The sequence below is a fragment of the Pelodiscus sinensis genome, chromosome 11 (genome assembly GCF_052426305.1).
Source record: "Pelodiscus sinensis isolate ZL-2025 chromosome 11, ASM5242630v1, whole genome shotgun sequence".
Taxonomy (NCBI): domain Eukaryota; kingdom Metazoa; phylum Chordata; order Testudines; family Trionychidae; genus Pelodiscus; species Pelodiscus sinensis.
In genome coordinates, this window is record NC_143062.1 from 37,364,722 (window position 1) to 37,385,200 (window position 20,479).

A 20,479-nucleotide genomic window follows, 5' to 3' on the forward strand; every position below is an offset into this window, starting at 1 on the left:
GCATCTCGGGGTTTAGGCTACGTTATGCCAACAGGGCTTGGCCCATTAAATAGGGGGCTAATAAGGTGGTCAAATGGTCTTCTGGCCATCGTGATGCAGCGGCCACCTCTTCAAAGGTAGTTAAAAAGGCCTCTGAGTCATTGGATGGGCCCATCTTGGTCTACCGAACTGGCAATTGTGACATCCCGCCCATTTCGTTTTCACTACTCATGAGTGGCCTGGCACCTCCCGGATTAGGTGGTCCTTACTGCTGCATCAACCTTTCTTGCTGAGCTTGGTATTGCCCAGAAAGTTCTCTCACCAATTGTCACTGCTACTCTTGGTGTTGGGAGGATAGCTGTTGTATCAGCAAGGTCTGTTGTTGCTGGTGGTGTCTTTGGCTTTCTGCCATCCACTCAAGCATTTTTGCAGTCCCCATGCCTATTTCCCACCCCATAGGGTAAACAAGAAGAAAAATTACCCCCCCCAAACCACAAGGATACAGAAGAAGGAACCGTCGGAATCTCTCCCTCTCTTCCCTTACTGAAAGGAGTCTTGTTCTTGCAAGACCTTTTACTCACATCTCTCAGGTTCCCCTCATGTTAAGGGATTGGGTCACATGCTTCCATTCTCCACCAAGTTGTTAGCAGGCATGTTTATTCCCCCTTTTGGGGTCTAGTGCTCTTGTGCCCTCTTTTTCCTTACTGTCTATGTGTGAGTCCCCAAGTCCAGCTCACATCTTGGTTCTACTGTTCTATTGGCACCCGAGACCATCCATTCAGCCCTCGTCGAGGCGTCAATGGGTACAGCACTCTCACCTTAGGTGATGAAGAGCAGGGGCCCGGACCCACCCTCACTCATGGGCTCCAGCCCAGGGCCCTAAGGACAGTGAATGTCTTTAGTCTCTGTCCGGCTGGCGGGGCTTCCCGCCAAAACGCACCAGCTCGCGGGCTATAATTATGTGCCCTGCCCTGTGCTGCTTCCTTTCTCCCTTGGTTCCGGATAGGGTACTGCCCATTCTCCCTCACTCCAGAAGCATCTCACTGCTCATAAGTCTCCCTCCCCAGTTTCCCAATACCTGCCACGTCTACTTCCCCCATACGCTCCCTTCTCGTGCTCTCCCTCCTCTTCCTGTCCATTGTTCCCTCTTTTGAATTGTCCGCCTTCCATCCTGACTCCTCCCCCGTCTCCCCTCGACATCATGTCTGCGCCACTTTGCCCAACCCTCTCCCTCCCCTTCCTCACTTCCGCCGTGACTGTGGTTTACGGTTCCTGCAGTCCCGGAGCGGTGGAGCTGGGTCACAGCACGGGAGCACTCTGCACATGCCGTGTATCTGGCTCCCTGTGCTGTGTACATGGCTGCCTTCAGGCATTGTGGGGGCATTGGTGCCCCTTCACAAGGATGAAGAGGGAAACAAACGGCCCAGCAGCCAGGTTATTCAAAAGGGTCCAGAGCTCCCAGGCAGCACTGAGAGCTGTGAGGGGATTGATGTGATGCGCTTGCTGCCCCATCCCAGCCCCTTCTGCCAGAGGTACCGCCCTTCTGGGAGTATGAAGCCAGTCCCCCCCACCCACATACACACCTTGCCCAGGGACCTTGTGTGGCTGTCCGCTCCCCTGCTTGTCAGATCTATTTTCTCTCCTTCTTCACACCTCCATGGCTCCCAGTCCCCATGTCCTACCTCTGTTGTCATTTGATCTCAGTTTTGTACCTACCCTGTTGCTTAAACCTAAACCTCCAACTCCCGGGGCAGGTACCTTACCCATTGCACCACTGGATGAGCCCCCCCAAACTCCCTACCTTCAGGGGTCCCCTTATCCTTCCTACCTTCCAAGGGTACCTGCTCCATCCCCCTGGAATCTACCTCCCCCATTGCCTGATACAAGAGAAGAACAGTCCATGTCTGGGCAGAGGACAGGATAAAGAGTTGGGGGGAGCAAGGGCACAAATGAAATGAGAAACCTGAGGAGGGAGACTGGGACTGGGAATGCGGGCAGGGGAATGGGAAATTGGAGGCTGGTGGGAAACAGAGACCTATCAGGGAGTAGGGGACAGAACTGTGACTCACCAGGCAAGGATACTGATGGGGTAAGACTAGGATTTACTGGGCAAGTGTTGGAACTGAAGGTTTAATTCTTTTTATATTTCTTATCTTAGGTTTAGTAATGTAGTAATGTAAGGTAATATATAATCATATTTAAGATTGTGGGAAGTCACATCCTTTAGTTAAGTATATATCTCCTTGTTCTAAAGTTTAGTAAGTAAAGAGACAGGATCTCATATTGTGTCTATGTTAATGAGATAGAAATATTGAAGGCCCGGGCCTCTGATGTGAATTGTTTTGCTTTTGCTTAATATAAAACAGTATTGTTTACCTTTGAAGGATTCTGTGTGAAAGACTGTATGAATGAGATATGGTGTGAAGGTCATGGTTAGAGTCAGATAGTGAAAAGAGAAGGGGAGAAAATGGGGTAAAGACAAACTGTAAAAGACAGACTGCGAAGAGCAGAGAAACTGTCAGTGCGTACCCACGGTCAAGAATGGATCAGATTGGCAGAATTGATGGCTCTGAAGGTGAAGGGTGGGCACCCCTAAAAACAACTGATTAACAATCCAGGACGGGATGAGCCTTCAAGAGATGTTTGGGAACGACTGACATCAACAAGATAACATTCCGGTCACAGGCTGACAGAGCAGAATCCATTGATTTCAAAGGAGAAAATGATTATAAAAGCAGGGTGCTTTGCTATGGAACTTTGGGTTTGTCTTGGCAACACCAAATCCAGAGGAGCATCGAATTGATTGACCGACAAAGGCCCTGCTCCCCCGTGTTCAATCTAGCTGGACCCTAGATTGACACAGACTCTGGACTGGTAACTATGACATCGTCTGGTGAGATTTTGCGTGTATGTTGTTTGTGTGTATGAGTGATTGAAAAGCATATACAACTGTTGTATTCTCAATAAATGCAGCGTACTGCCTTTTCCCCTATAAAAGATCTCGTGTGCTTCGTTTAAGCAGATAACACGAGACGCCAGAGACTGGGATCAGAAGCCTGAGAAATGAAGACTAGGATTGAGGCAGTAGGCAAAGAGAATTGGATTGGGATGTGGGGGTAGTGATGGGGTAGAGATAGGACTCAAATAGGGATTTGTTAGAGAGAATGGGGCAAGCTTGTAGGCAATGATCAGTCCGCTAGAGCTCACACACTTCCAGAATCTTGAAGTGTATCCTCCTTGGTCAGCGAATATCTGTGAAACCCACTGACAATGTGTCCCATATCCCTCTAGAGCTGGCCTACGTGGAGAATAATCATTTACCACTGGTCTAAGTTATCCCACTAGTTTAAGTGGCAGAAGTCTGTTTGGCAGATTTAAAGGCTCCATCCCTGCTAATGGTCTATATGTATTTCAATATGATGCCAAATGATGGAATTTCCATTTTTCTGTTTGCTTTTTTTAAGAGCTAAGAAACCACATACAAAACTCCATGTTAAAAGATTATTAAGATTGCAAGTAATGCACCAAATGTTAGGAAATGCCCAAACTAAATTTACCTATGCAATCTTATTTTGGCCCCTTTGTGTGTATGGGTTAATTTTTTGATCTGATACTATATTTTCCGCTGTAATCATGCCTCATTCAGTGTACAGAAGAGTCAATATTTTGTTTTCTCCATGATGCTTAATGCATGGCCTCATGCCTTATTTACGTCACACTATTCATGCCCTACTCTGAAGACAGAATTATTAATTTCCTCCTGAGCTTTTCTGGGGTGCTTATCACTTTAGAATATGAGTACTTCTCACACAATAATGAAAATAATTTTCATGCTTCCCTTTGCGCAGCTGTTGAATGGAGGCACAGAAAGAAAGGTAAAAACATATTCATGCATTTGTGGTGCCAATTTGAGGCACATTGGACCTGGTCTTGCAGAGCACTTAGCATTCTGTAGCACTTTATATGCTCAAAGCCTAGTTCCTGCTGAGTTCAGCTGCAGTTGTAAGCACTTCTGAAAAGCAAACGCAGGATCCGAAGTCAGGAACACATCATTAATAACCACTTGTGAAAACAGAAGTTTAAGTGACTTGACTAGCATCTCACAGGAATGCTGTGGCAAAAGCAGGGACAGGATTCAGTTCTCCAGGGCATCATTCAACGTCCTCAACTCTATAACAGTCTTTTCTCTTCCTTCTGTACCCTGTCTCATTTACTATATACCTTCCAATTTGCAACAAATGATGTAGGGGTCTGCCACTACACTATACAATGTTCACTACACAATGTTCTGCAATCCTGGGTAGGAAATGAGGCTGGGGAGATGTGGAAAAAAATTATATATGATCATGTAATCAAAGACAGTATCAAAATACATATAATTAAGGGGGTGAATTAAAATTGCACAGGCAAACTTATTTCTGGCATTTCCCAATTTCTGAGTGCTTGAGTTTGCAACTTTAATAATCTTTAGCATAGTTCTTTTGCAAAAAATAAACAATTACAACAGTAGCAGCAGCAGCTAACTCTTCCCTGCCAGGAATCGATGATGGGAGGAATATATCAAGGACAAATAATTACTTTCTGAGAGGGGATTCATGAACGGCAGGGACAATAACGGCAAAAATCAACCAGAACTAATGTTTTGGGATGTATTTGGATTCCACACTCTCCTCTCCTCACGTAGAAGAAAAATAGCAAAGATACGGGGGGGGGGGGGAAGGAGGGGTAGGAAAGGAAGGGGGCAGCCAAACCTGATTCTTGCAGCACTATACTTCTTGGAGGAAGGGAGTCACCACAAACAAGAACAGGTTAGAGAACCAGGGGACAGAATTCATAGCCCTAAGGGTCACTAATGTTTGGGAGCTACCTGCCCCTGCTTCCTGTGTGCACTGCTCCTAAAAGGATTGTACATCAGAAACTCCAAATGGAGAATCACATGAACTGTCTTAGGCCCTCTGTCCCACTCTTGTGGGTTTTACTACATGAGTGTGTCCAGTATCCTTGCAGTTATTCCATTCTATAGACTGCAAGAGTTACAAACAGAGATTGTTAGTGTTCTGTAAAACAATGCCATTGAAATAGGCTCAGACGTAAACAGTTCAATGTCACCATTTAATCTACACACTCATAATGAAATAGCAGAGATATTGTTAGCAAGTATTCAAAAATTAAATTACTATTTGTATAGTAGGTAACACAGCACTCAGCAACAACATAGATCCAGTAAATGTGACAGTTAAATGTCCCAATTTCCATAAATGCACAGAATAAAGACCAGTGTATTAGCACTGATTTGACATGAATTAGTGAAAAGACATTAAATACGAAGATTTGTACTGGAATCCATTTAAAGGGAAAGAATCCCTGAAATAATTCCAAGTGGGTCCTATCCCCTATGGAGTGTATAGAGCTTTAAATGATATTGATAGCACATAACTTTAAAAATGTAACGCACTATAAATATTATTTTTGCTATCTATTTGATAGGCTTAATCCTGAGAAATGCTGAGCATCCACAACTTATCTCATCAAGAAAGCCACCCAAATTTTTTGAGGTCTTTTACTTTCCTTAAAAGTGCCATTATTTTTAAAGTACTTTGTAGGAGATACTAGGATTTATTATTACAGGTTGAACCTCTCTAGTCTGGTACTCTAGTCTGGCAACGTCCATGGTCCAGCATGACTTTAGTTAGCTGGATGTCCACTTATAATGGGTGTGGCCAAGTTTCCTGTGGTCCCATAAAGTTTATTTACAGCCACCAGTCTTGGCTCTCATTGTTCTGTATTGTAATTTAGCTTTAAGTTACTCCTAAATGTGTTCTAAGAGCCCAGCAAGCAGTGGAAGTGTTGGCAATGCGGCTAGACAATACTGACCTCACGTGGTTTGGCAAATTCTCTTGTTCGGCACCGGTCAGGACATAGGGGGTCTGGACTAAAGAGGTTCAACCTATAGTTAATTTTATGGTAGCACACGGAGACTGCAATCAGCATCCAATATTGTCCAATATTGTGAAAAAAGTGATGTTTTTGGTCTGAAGTGTTTACAATGTAAAATGATTGAAGTTGTGACTTTGGTTGCTCATCTTGCTCTTTCCTTGAGTGCCGGGAGGGGAGCAGGGCAGGCCAGGAAGGGGGGTGGGGTAAACAGGGCTGGTTGGGGGAGTGGGGGAGAGAATCTGCCGGCAGGGAGCGGACTGACCCAGGCACACGCAGATCCCAGGGCGTGCATGGTCCTGGCAAAACACGAGTGAGTCCGGCTACCACTACACAACGCACTTGAAAAGCGCTCAGGAGCACTGACAGAGCTTCTCCTCCTCCCCAAGGCATCACTCCTATGTCAGACGCAACAAGAGGCTCCCAGCGCCGATTGCGCCCCTCCTCCCAGCCACTCCCCCCGCCAGGCTTCCGTCGGGCGCCCAGACGGAAAACCAGAAAATACCGGACATTGCACATGTCCGGTATTTTCTGATTTTTTTTTACCATAAAGAGAGCCCAAAAACCGGACTGTCTGGTTGAATACCAGACACCTGGCAAACCTAGTGGCAAGAGGCAGCAGCAGAGCACTCTTGCCACATCTGTCACAGCAGCAGCGCCTCCCTGTGAGCAGAGCCACGCGGCATGGCACTGACACAAGCTGCATCGGCATGTGCATGGGAGCTGCCGGCAGAGGGAGGGGTGGTAGCAAAAGGTGGTGGCAAAGCAAGCCTGCCACATCTGCCACAGTGGCAGTGCCTCCCCGTGCCAAGTCATATCGGCATGTGTGCAGGAGCTACCGGGCCAGCAAAAGGCACGTGGCAAGGCAGTGGCAGAACTGGGCAGCGAGACGGCGGTGGAGCCAGGTGGTGAGGCCAGGGTGAGAAAGGTCTGTGCTGTGGCTTGGGTAGGGTTACCATACGTCTGGTTTTTCTCAGACATTATTTGTTTTTACATGTTAAATCGCCGTCCGCACAGGTTTTTTAAAAGGCAAAAAAGGTCTGGGATTTTTTGCCCTGCAAAGGGGATTGGGGAGGAGGCAGTGGCACATGCCTTCAGTGGAAAGTTTGGAGCCGCACGCCTGGACCATTCACTGCCGCTCTGCTCACAGGCCCCAACGCCTGGAGGGAATAGTGCATGGCACTGGTGAGACCCAGGGCGTTACCCTCTGCCCTGCTAGATTTATGTCCCCGGATCTGAGAGAGGTAAAGGGCATTGAGTAGAGCAGGGAGGCTGGGGGCGGCTGGCTCTGGGGAAGGGGAGGAGCAGTGGTTTGGAGCAGGGGCTGGAGAGTACCTGGTTCTAGCGGAGGGGATGGGCATTGGGTTGGAGCGGGAGGACTGGAGGGTGCCTGCTTCTGGGAGAGGGGTGAGTGCATTGGGTTAGAGCAAGGGGGTCTGTGGGATACCTGGCTATGGGGGAAGGGAGGGGCATTGGATTGAAACAGGAGAGCTGGAGGGTGCCTGGTTCTGGGGGAGGGCAGGAGCACTGGGTTAGAGCAGGGAACTGGGTGTTAAAATTTCTGGCTTCTTCTTTCCTGTAGATGGGCGTGGGTCTGTTGGTTAGATTTGCGGGTTCTAGTCTCTGCTCTGTGAGGACTGTGGGAGCTGGTGCTTGGTGGGATGGGCAGGGGAAAGGAAGGGATTCTGGGAAGCAGGATTCCTGAGTTCCTTTTCTAGCCATGACACTTCTCCGCTCGGTGCCTTTAACGTCACATTGATTGTACTTATATTTCAGTAAATATTGTTTTGGCGTTTTTTGTTTGATTTGTTAAAATTGTGAAGCCAAAACAAAAAAGTAGTCAATATAATGGTCTTCTGTTGATAAGCATTTTAGTAGTTAAATTCCTGTTATTGGTCATTAAAAGTGCTGTCATATGGGTAGAAATCGGGTACATATTGCATTTTATTAATATCAGCAGATCTGACTTAAATGGGCCCTGTGTGTTGTGTAGTCTTGACTTAATCTTTGTATTCATGCCCATCAGTATCAAAGAAGCTATTTGCATATATGTGCAACCGCACTTAAATTGCAGCACTCGGCATGTGCTGTGAGTATCATTGTGGCCCCCGGGGCTTCCAAAGTTGAGTAGCCTTGATCTCAGACATATCCATCACTCTGATTCCCCTCCACTGAATGAAAGTTACTGACTGCACTGCCATTATTAAGGTCCATCTTGATAAAGGACTTTGTCAGCACCTCCCAGTGGCTCTAGATGTGGTGGTATGAATGGAGGAATTATTAGAAATCGACTTTTTAATGATGAGAGAACTGAGAAATACTGGGAAGAAATCTATGCATGTGATAGGATAAATTGGCTAAGGAACAAAGACGATAACGTGGGCAGTTTTTTATTATTCGTAGTTTTTTTCTTCCCTATTTTATATTTGCTTAATAGGAATGAGTGAACAAATGGGGAAAGAGAAAAAAGTGAACTTCTAAAAGACAGAGTCCTGTAAACAGGACAAGCCAATCTTCTGTGCACATCTATGTAATGTTTCCAGGGCTGAGCATCTGACAATGGCAAATGTTTGATTTCTGTCCATTCCTGCCTTTATTCCTCAGCTCCAAATAGGTGTCTATTTCCAAATTTCCAGTGCTCTACCAGCATTTTAGCATTTCAGCATGTCGCATCATTATACTGTTTAACACAATGGAACACTCTGATGCACTGATCTGACTAAATGCTGACTCCCTGCCGAAAACGTATCCTCAGAAATACACATTTCTTTTTTTCTGCTGGAGAAAAAAGGACTAGGTTCACAGAGGGTATTTCCAGCTCATTTTGAAATAAGAATCGTTATGCTGTATCTTACATTGGAATGGCCAAATATTTCTGTATAAACTGTATTTGGTCCACTTTAAGATGCTGAAATTACTTGTTAATCATTTGCCTCATATTAGGATAAATTACTGCTAGTATTTTAATAGAAGAAAGCTGATTCTTTTAGTATCTGTATGATAGTAAATGGCTCAAAGCTCAACTAGCACATGAAATCCAACAGATATGTCCCTAAGACCAACCTTCTGTTTACATACATAGAGCAAACTATAATTGCGAGGAATGAGGGAGGAGAGGGGAAGCAAAAAAGTAGAAACATTTGACATTTTAAAAAATGCGATGAACCGTTATTAGTTTTTCTTAATGATAAAACAAAGCAGAAAAATTATCCTGCTGCCATAAACCTACTGCTTTCACCCTGTCTGAGGTGCCAAGGAGGACTGGGTTGAGCCACTGTGTACCTTGAGTTTTCTCCAAGGAATAGTTGAGAATGTGCTAGTGGAGATGAGTCTCTAGATGGTGCTTGTCCATGTGTGTCACAGTATTAAGGGCACTATGCTCTTTTTAAATATATGTACTGTATATGTAAAACCACTGTCCTAGCTAGAGGTAGTTGGGATTTTTTGGAAATAATTTTGTTTTGGTCATAAAATGTCAATTTGTCAAAGAGAGAGACTCACCTCAGAATAGGTAATAGGCCAGTGATTAAGGCACTCATCTGAGACCTAGGAAGCCCAGGTGCAACTGCCTATTCTGAATCAGGCAGAATAAGCACTTGAACCTGGGTCTCCCTCTTCACACATGAATGCCTACCCTACTGCATCATTACCTATGCTGGGGGAGAAGAGGGTGGTGTCTGTCTCTCTTGTGGGCTTTGTGAGAAAAAATTCAAAATGTCTAGATCTAGATGTGGAAGAAAAACAAATGTTGACACCTTAGATTTTTCCTGAAACAGATTTCTTGTTTTTCTGGCCATCCCTAGTCCTCAGTAAGTAATTTAAGGTCCCTTGGCACTATCTGCCAGGAGATGGCATTCAGCACAATGTCCTAATCAAATTCTAAATCAGATAATTGTATTTTCTCTATCTAAATTGCTCTTGTATTTTCAATTACATACAGTATTCTTCATGTCTAGCCTAAAACGGCTGTGTATTACTGTAGGAAAGCATTTAACAGTTGCTGCGTTACATTCCAGAGATGGCAGAACAACAGCGTTGGACGAAGTGACCGCGACAGTTTTAGTCTGTAAAAATTACTTTAGGATACCCATGGGATGGAAGCTGTTATAGTTTTCCACTAACAAAACACTAGGGATAAGTCTACACTGCATCCCTCTTTCGAGAGAGGAATGCAAATGCAGACAGCGAAATTGCAATGAACCGTCAAAACTCATTTTTTAAGGAGTAAGGGTTATTTCGAAAGAAGGGGTTTCTTTCAAAATAACCGCATCTACACGACATTTTTTATCTTGAAATAGGGTATTTCGAAATAGCATCCGGACGCAATTATGCAAATGAAGCATGGGATATTCAAATCCTCGCTTCATTTGCAATTTCGCTTGTCTGCATTTGCATTCCTCTCTCGAAAGAGGAATGCAGTGTAAACATGCCCTAGAATTTCCCTAGAAAGAGTGCCTGCCAGAAACACCAGATATTTGCATGCCCATCTCACAGTGGGAAAGGGAAGTATCTGCAGTTAGTGTTCAGTAATCATTAGCAAATGGTTTCTAATGAATATTGTGAGCAAGCTAGTTGGTTAACTGAAATGTAATCTACACAATTGGGAAATAACCACCTTAGCTCTGGAGACTAAAAATTCCACCATTTCTTCAGATTATTCCCTGCTGAGCAGGGTGAATTATATTACATACAAATTAGGTCCTGTTTAAAAAACAAACATGCAGAGCAAGTGAGATTATCAGGATCTAGGTCACAATAGGCTGGCATTACTTCACCTTTCATAAAATGTCTTCTCATTGAAAATGGTTTAGAACCTCAGCTTCTGTAGACTGGCACAGCCCTACTGACTATACTGGAGTTGGGCCAATTTACACTAACTCTGGATCTAGTAATAATATTCTCCGTCTTCTGCCTTGCTGGGCTCTAGAAGTCAATGTGCTTATCTCACAGTCACCATGACATGCCTCTCCTTACATGCTGTATATATTCATACCAGAGTAATGGGAAATAGCTTTCTCACCTCTTTAGAGCATTACTGTCATCACCGAATACATTTACATTCAAAAGGTCTTTCTGAGTCACTTACACATAGTTCAATCTGCATTTCAGCCATTTTATTTGCAAAATAGCAAAAAATTCCTCACAGCAAAAAAACCCCAAACCAAATCAAAAAAACAACTCAGCACAGAATCTGGAATTCCCCTGGCCTTCTCACTGCTTGCACTAAATTAAGCTACACATTTAATTTTCATGGCAGAAGAGTTTTTGTTATATATATATCACTCCTCTATAAGGGTGAGGCGGGGCTCATCAAGGTTAGGATAGGAGGAGGATGGTTTGTTTCTAAGGCAGCTAAATTAATTCTTGGGTGTGAGAGAGAGTCATTCTAGATAACATGATTTATGTCTTATTTGTTGTTTAGAAGTTTCCCCATTTCCTGCCCCAACTGAGAAATGGCAGCTCCTTTACTTGGTGATGACAGCGTCAGGGTAGGGATGGGTGATAAGTTGTGAGGGCTGATGATGTTAGGAGAGAGCCTAATATGGTTAGAGCTGGTTTTGTGGGAACATGTGTTTTAGAAGTATGCAGGAAAAGTATCACTGATTCTAGGCGTGTACATTTTGGTTTAACTGGCACTGATAGCCTGCAACAAACAGAGGGCCAAATTCACCAACATAGTTACCAAGGATGGATTTGGCACAAGAGTGTAACAATATTTTATGTTACAAATTATAATAAAATTGTCCTGGTTTTACATGCACTCATGCATCACTTGAAACACAGGCCACCATTCTGACACTCAGTCCAGTAGCATTTTCATATTCCAGACTACAGCAGTTTCCAAGGTAACCAATATACAGCCACAGAAACTAACTGCAGACAGCTCACAAAGTAAGGTAGAAATAGAGGAGGGAGAAGAAAAACTAGGGTGTGATGAGGAAATATGGTGCCTTTAGACAGTAATAGGCTTTTTCTTATTTTTGGTGAGAAATGCCTAAACTCTGATGGTGAACTTATTATAAATGAAAGGTTAGACACACTTACACACATACAGCTTGAAACTATCTGAAGCCTGTATCTTTAAGAAGACAATTTTAAGCATTAGAGTAATGTTGGTTTAGCATTTTTGCAAAGCAACAGGTTCAGCATTACTGGTATGATTATAATAGACATGTTATCATTATTAGTATCTCAGGAGATATGTTTAAATCCCATTCCTCTATTCAAAAACAGAGATTTGAATGCAGATCAAGTATCAGCCTCCTGCAAAGTTCAGCACATCTTTGGTTTCAGTACGGTAATAAACATAATCATAACACTAAAACAGTCCAGAAGGGAAAGACCCCCTTAACCCTCATCAAAATAAAGAAAACAAAAAACTCCTCCCAAGACTGCGGTATGAACACAAGATGAACAGACTTCTGAGCACCTGGGAGGCAACAACAATAAAAAAGGAGTAAAATGATTATGTCACATTGTCAAGAACTAAATTCAAAGTAAAGGGGACTGATCACAGGGGTAGGAAATATGCAGCCTGACACTGGGGAAATCAAGTCAGGAAACTTGTCACAGGGAAGGAGACAAACCTCTTTAAATCTGTGGTGGGAGAGGGAGAGAGAAAAAACTGAAGCAGTTGGTAGTGCATGGCAGGTGATGGAGGCTTTGAGTATCTGGGCATGACGGGTAACAGGATTCAGCTCAGAGCATGTTTTACGGACAAATGCCTACCTGACTCTTCAACTTCTCACACTTCTGACTTTTCACATGTCAGCCACTACAACCTCTGGGTCTTTTTCCTCGCAGCACCCTCCAGTGCCAGTCCCTCTGCCTTAAAATTGCAAGCTTAATTGGATCTTTGCTGGCCCCCTCACCTCTACTGGAAAAACTGGGTAATCTGACATGCACTGGGATATGTATAAAACCTTACGCTGGTAGATTAGATGGTGCTCGGTCCTGCTGTGAGGGCAGGGGACTAGACTTGATGACCCCTCGAGGTTCCATCCAGTTCTGTGATTCTATGATTACATGAGTTGATGGGATTCAGCCATTCTATTATATGCTAGATTTTTTTGCAGTTAATAAATGCAGATGCCCCATTAGGGCACAATCTAGGTGTAGGTAGGTCCCAAATTTAACCTTTAAGTAGGAACAAAGTGCTTTATATTGCAAATGAAACAACCATGTCCTTGTAATGGATATTTCCACAGAAATTCCAGAAGTTGTAAGTCTGATAACAATATTCTAAACTGAAGGAAAACCTTAAAAACAACAACAACCCATCAGCAAAAGGATATCCTCATTGTGGCATTCCCCTTTCCCTATACAGTGATGGTAATGAATGCAACTTGGTGAAGAAAATCTTCCGAACTTAAAATGCAGAACAATGTCATTGGTGTCATAACTACTATGCTCAATAGGGGGTGAATGGGGTTTCCTGATTCAAGAAGATTGGTCAAAACTTACAGATGATATTCAGAATTAAAAGCTCTCTTGATTTGCAAGCAGTAGCATATCCTTCAGTTCATTATATCAGACCCATAGGCCTTCCAAACCATTCTTTTAAAATTCTGTTTGTTTCGAGTAGCAGTCTAGTTGAGGCCTGTGAAGCCCAGGGGCCAAAGAAGTCTGTCAGACCCGACAAAATTCCTGACAGCTGGTCAAAATCAAATGGGTTCAGTAAGTACAAACATGATTACAATTAAAAAAAAGGGGGGGGGGGGAAGAGAGAGAGAAATTACCTGAAAATTATATGTGGATTACTGTAAACATCATTTGGCTGTATATCCAGCCAAAATGGTTGTTGATGACAGTGATTAGTGCCAATACACAGAAGTTGTATAATACACTTCATTGACTGTTGGGCACACAATGCACTGCTTGCAATCAAGTCCAATATCAATCAATCGATATAATAGACAGCTAACTAATTATCTTTCCAATGCCTGATTTGTGAGAATCGCAGCATAGAAAATACACATTTAAAACACCCAGCCAACCAAGCTAGTTTTGGCACGACTCATCACATATCTACATAGGTTAAATGAGAAATCTTTATACCATTTTAATTGAAAACAATTGCTTTACATTTTCTATTTTTTTACCATACCACTTTAAAGCAACAGTGTAGTAAAGTAATTGTTATAGTTTTCATAGTTGATGTGTACCTCAGGGCTAAGCTTGGTGTACAGGATATAAGTTCTCTGCCCTGAGGGTGAAATTTACCATTGTGAACGAAATAATATTGCAATGGAAAAAGGCTCAACATGTAAGACATCCTCTTTCCTGATCTTCCCTGCCAGCTGAAAACTTGCGAAAGATCAAACATGCAAAGCATAAATAGACAGGCTTCCATGAACTCCATGTAATGAGGTGCATCTGCTCCACTTTGGCATACTCTGCACTAATTTCGTCTTCTACGTGCATGCATTTAAATGACGTAATTTAGTTCTTTGTCTGGGTTTATCAAACCAAGTTGTATGAAGATTTACCAAAGCATCTGTATGTCCAGCAAGGATCATTCTCTCAATCCAAAACTATCACCTGCTTCTTCTCTGGATGGAAACTTTAAGAACTCTTTGAAACAAGGTACTAGAGCAAGAGATGGAGAAACCTGCAAATTGTCACTGAATACTGAAAATGGATTTATTAATATGATTTACCTCCAGAATGCGGTGGTGGTCCACACAGCAGAACCATTCCCTGACCCTGTCGGACTGACACTGTACTTCTTGTTCTTGTCTTGAAGTTTTCAAGGTCTGTTAGCAAGAAAGAGTGCATGAAATGGCATCAGTATTCTCTTCTGGAAGGACTGCATATGTGAGAGCTGCTTATTTTATTTTCTGATGGAGATACAAAATGAACTCCAATTTGGAAAAGATGCTTGCAGAAGTTTGCTCCTATGACACAGGCAGGACAGGTTGTTATCCAGAGCAGCCAAACATTGGAGGAAGCAAAAGGTTCAATAAATATTTGGGTAATTATGGACTGGTAGTGGTGGACATTTACCTAGGGAAGAGGAAACCCACAGAAATGACGGTGCCAATGTATTATGCTTGTGCAGTTAATGTTCTAACACACTATGAAAGAAACCATTGCCATGAACCCTCATTGATTTTATAATCCATGCCTGTTTCCCCCACAGACGATCATTCTTCCCCTTTTGGGTGAGTCTTGTTATTGATGTCCCAGGCAACCCATATTTGGACACAAATCTGCAATTCAGAAGATTCCCCATAGTGAAGCACCCTGCTAATACTGACATTGATCCACCAACATATGCTAGCTGCACAAAGCTTTATTGCACTAAATTCCTCACTCCATTTCTCTCCCGTCCTTTCCCTGAGGTATTAGGCACAGTGAGAACGTGCTCCCCCCCGCCCCCCGTGTCTTGCACAGTGAGCTTGAGAAAGTTACTATTAATTGTTGAGGTTACAATTTGTGACCCAACTAGCAGCACCAAGTATTGATCAGCAGCATCAGCGGCCACAGGAATTCTGTGCAAGAGCTCTAGCATATTGAGTCACCCCAATGGCCTTTTTATCTTGCAGAGTGGCTTGCTTTCAAATTTCCATTTTGTTTTTGTCTTTCAGTGCAGCTGAGCCATTGTTTGCCAACCCCCAAATTGCTGTTTGGCACAGCAGAAAACCACAGAAAAAAACATTGTGGATAAATGAACAGCAGGAATGTCATTATGCCGATAGAAAGTGCAAAAAGTTAGACTTAAATTTTATTCCCCTTTGATCTTAATGCGACTGTAGATGTAACACAGGTTTTTAGATCATGCTCTTGGCTATTAAGAAGCCTCAATTTTTCATTTTAACCATGGTGCTATTCAGTTATTAATCTCACAGTAATGTCTTAGATTCCAAACCTGCAAAACACTTACACACTCACATAGTTTTATTCTGATGATTAGGGCTACACAATGTCAAACTTTTTGCAAGACAGGGGCCTCATTCTCTCTTGCTTCACGGCCTGAGTGCTCTCCCCGATCTCTGTCACATTGAACACACAAAAACTGAAAGTCTATTTGGGGATGAGGCAGGGGATTAATTAATAATAAATAATAATAATAATAAAATCATAATTAGTCTTAGGAGAGCTCCTAAAAATTCCATTGAGCTAAGTGCTGTGCAAATTGTGAACACAAAAATCAGTCTCTGCCCAAAGGATCTCACAATCTAAACAAAAAAGAGTGATCAGTATGCAGACAATGGACATCAGTTACTTACAAGGTTCAAATGCATTTTAGCAAAGTTCCGCAGTGCCCCTATGCTATACATTTATTTTAAAAAAATCCTCGTATTATATAAGTTTTTTTCTATTTGTATTTTTAAATGAAGAATATTGCACAGTATTCAGAGCATGGATGTCTCATGAAGGAAGATTAAGGAAATGCACATGCTGCTGTGAATGAGTTGTGATAATTATAACAGTCCAAAACATTAACATGGCTCAGCTCCTTTTGGAGTCAGCAGATTAAGGTGCTGATAAATAAAATGAGGACTCTTAGCAACTGGTTAAGCCCTTTCCATGACCAGACCCCTGGGGAAAATGAAAGCAACACAAAGATCTCAAAGCTTCAATCCAAATTAAATAATGTGTCATAATAAATTGGGTGCTAATTCTGCATTGTATCAGCTGGCATTGGTCACTGCAACAGGACTCCAAATGGAGATAGAAGTCCATACTGACAGACCTTCATTAAAGATTGTGAACATATGTAGCAACAACAATAGGGAACACACAGCCATGCATAAATAAGGAAGAAAAAAATAGAGTGATATTTCTTGACTGGGAAATTACTGAATGTTGAGTATTAAGTAACAGACAGTAGTGGGTAGAGAGAATTCCCTTGCCTTCACACCCTATTGCTTTGGTTGTAGCCTAGAGAAAAGCAATGGTGATGTCTTTTTAAGCAGGGAAAAATACACTTTCAGAATTAAGAATACAAAAAAGAGAAAGTAATGCCTTTAAAGATGCATTCCCACATTCCTTCTCTTCCCCCAAAACTCCCACTGACTCAAAGGGATTTATGATTGTTCAAGGAATGTATGATTGAATTTCATTCCCACTGAACATGGTAACATAAGGACTAATGGCCTGAAACCATAATAGGGGCTGGGGGAGAATAAATTAAATAGGATATTTTACACTAGAGCTGGTGTGACAGTGGAATAATCTGCCAAGGGAGGTTTGCTGAAATAATAACATCAGTGACTTTCAAAACAGACTCAAGAATTTGTCGTAGGGCAATTCTGCCTCAGGGGCTTGAACTGCAGCTTTTAACCATGTGAAGTAGTCACCGATCATTGGGCTAGGCGTATGAGTAAGGGCTGCAATAAAAGTTTCCCAAAGCAGAGGGACTGAGTAGATCAGAGGTTCTCAGTCAGAGCACACATATGCCTGGGGAGTATGCAGAGATCTTCCAGGGGTACAACTAGTCATCTAGCTATTTGCCTACTTTTAAAACAAGCTCCATGAAAAGCACAACTGAAACTAGTGCAAACTAAAGCTTCATACAGCCAATGACCAATGTTCCCTCTAATTTTTTTCTATCTGTGTGCAGACTAAATGTTGTGATGTGCACCAACGCATATGTGGATGTACACCACCAGTAGAAACACATGTTGCTGACTGCTTTCAGCGTTGGGTACTCTGCTAATCAGCTGAGCAGCATTTTCACTTCTCCCCAGTGGCTTCCCAAGCACTTGGCCTACAGGGAATACTGCCAAAGACTTGTTTATATTGCTCTATATCAGAGATCTCTAACCTTTTTAAGCATGAGATCACTTTTTTAATTTAAGTGCAATCCAGGATCTACCTCAAATCCAAATACCCTTGTCCTGCCTCTTTTGTGCCCCTTACCTCTGGTGGCTTCTGGGTGGTGGTGCAGCAGGGCTAAGGCAGGCTCACCTCTGCCCTGATCCTGTACCACTCTCAAAAGCAGTCAACAAACTCCCTTTATCCCAAGCCCAGTTGTGCCCCTTCTTCCATTCTGTGAAGCTAGAATACAGGGTAGGAGAAGGGGCACCCAGAGATCAGCACCCCCTGCACTCTCTTCTCTTCCCTGAACAGCAAGCAGGAGGCTCCTGGAGGTGGCCAGCTCCAAGGCAAAGGGCAGGAGGTGCACAGCAATAGGGGGATGGGCAGCTGAAGTGCTGGTCCTTGATAGCCTCTTGGCTAAACCAGTCAGGATCACCTTTCACAGGCTCCAAGATCTACAATAGATCCTGAGCCACTGATTGGTGACCACTGCTCTATATAATGTAAGTACAATATTTGTATTCCAATGGATTTATTTAATATTATTTGTAAGCAGTTTTTAAGTGAGGTGAATTTTGGGGTATGTAGAATAAACCAGATTCCTGAAAAGGGTACAGTCATCTGGAAAGACAGAGAACAATTGGACTAGATGACTCAGGAGATTCTTTTCAGGTAGTTCAGTTGTGATTCCATTCATCCACAGAGACATCTTTGTTCAGGTATAAAACTTCACCAACATCACTTCTCTTCAAGTCAACAAGTAAAGTTTTAACAATGATGTTAGATGAAGATGATTAGTGAAAAATCAGCAAATAAATGCAGGGAACTGTTTTTCACATTGCATTCACAAACAAAAATATGGGATTCTAGAGCTATTAAAATGTATCATTTAAATTTTAATTTTGGTTATTTTATCACAAATTATGCACGACTTGATTACTGTCCACTTCATGAATGAAGTCATGACATGATGATCTCATTTTTATGTTAAAGACAGTTTCCAGCCTTTGGGATTGTGGAAAAAAAGCTTGAAAACCTGAAGCAAGGGCGTACCAGAGGATCAGAAATAAGAAGCCAAATTTTAAAATAAAAAACATTAAAAAAATTGCATGATTTTTTAAGCCAATATCAGTATTTTTTTCCACAGGCTTCAACTTCTGAAGTTACCAGTATTGTACAGGTAGGGGTTCTTAAACTCTTACTCATATTGTTTTGAACATCATCACTGAAATAGTCCCACTGAGGCCAGTAAACTATTTGCATGAGTAATGGTCACCAACATGATTACGAGTTGCATAATCAAGCCTTTAATAAGCAAAACCAGTGTGTGCGCGTGTGTATACATGAACGTGCATTTAGCAAATAATAATGACACTACCACAGCCACTATTAATACCATTTAGTATCGTCATCTGGGAAATTCCAAGTTAAAACTGCACACCTGAAACCATCTGGAGAAAAAAATTATGATCACTATTGGTATTAATGAAAAACCGAGGGAGATAGATGGACATTTTAAATACATATATCTATAGGCTGCACATCTAAAATCCAGGATTTTCTGGTCTGGCATGACCATAGATATTCCAGGATCAGAGAGTGCTGGCACACTGCAGGAGAGTAGGGCCTGGAAGCCAGCTCATGGCTCATTTGGGCTGTGAGGTGGGGCCAGAAGCCAGTATGTGGCTCAGCTGGGCTGGAGGCGGGGGACGGCAGGGCATGCTACGAGCTGACACGCAGCTCAACTGGGCAATGGGAGAATTTTTTAAAATAAATATTCTGATTTACTGCTCTTGGGGATTTTGCTATTAAGGGTGATTTTAAAAAAAGTATTTAGGTCATTTGTCATGTCACCAGTAACTCTATTCTGTCAGCATGGGAGAAAGTACACAACATCATGGTAAATTTAAACCCAGAGCTGGTCTTTGTGGCTGTGAGAAAATCACTTGGAGGACACCAGTGTGTTGGCAGAAAAACCAGTAATCTATTTATGACAAGAAAATGGTTATAACTATGAAAAATGTCTGCACATGAGTGAGTTTAGCGAGATAATAGAGTAATGGTCACAGCGCATTTCCTGGTAATTTTCGGGTTATGAATACAGACAATCATTTATCACTCATGCTCACATTGCAAATGACTGAATTTTGTAAATGAATGCATGGGCATTTGCAGGACTCGAGGTGTGCTCGGCCTTATATTGTAAAGAAGGGTCTGCTTGTGAACAGTTATTCACACATTTAATTCCTTTATTTTGAAGAGCAGAGTTTTATTTTATTTATGCATCTCCATAGAGTAAAAATTAATTTACTATGGCAAACAGTATCTTCCTAGCAATGTTCCCTCTAATTTTTGCCATCTGCATGCAGAATAAATTTTGTGTTATGCACAGAAGCATGCACAGATGTGCACCACCCACACAAACATGTGCTGACGATTTTGGGTGCTGTGGGCACTCTGCTAATCAGCTGGGTAGCATTTGAATCTCTCCTGAGTGGCCACCCAAATGCTCAGCCTACAGGGAATTCTGCTTACTAGTATAACATTTGTGAGAAGTGAGGGCAATGTATAGCTTTTGGGGGCTTGTTTATAAATATATATGTGTGTTTGAGTCAGTGTGTGTGTGTCAGTATTAATGAAGTGCCGATTAAAGAAATTCTGTTGTACTCTTGGATGCTGTGCAAAGTGGGTCAGGAGAATGTTGCCTAGAAACTCGTATTCAAATAGGTACAAAATGTTCCATTTCAGAATTAAATTCTGCACAATTGAACAATCAATACATGGAAGCAAGACCACTTGT

The 20,479-nt window shown here is 42.4% G+C and overlaps 1 protein-coding gene across 10 annotated transcripts in view; it reads right to left on the reverse strand.

The window, feature by feature from the left end:
• Positions 1-20,479, reverse strand: part of LOC102454172 (contactin-4) — a 749,532-nt gene that overhangs the window by 199,550 nt on the left and 529,503 nt on the right. For all 10 annotated transcript variants that reach the window (XM_075938683.2, XM_075938684.2, XM_075938682.2 and 7 more), the window contains one exon: positions 14,574-14,669. In XM_075938683.2, coding sequence (XP_075794798.2) covers positions 14,574-14,669 — 96 coding nt within the window. The remainder of the gene's footprint in view (positions 1-14,573; positions 14,670-20,479) is intronic.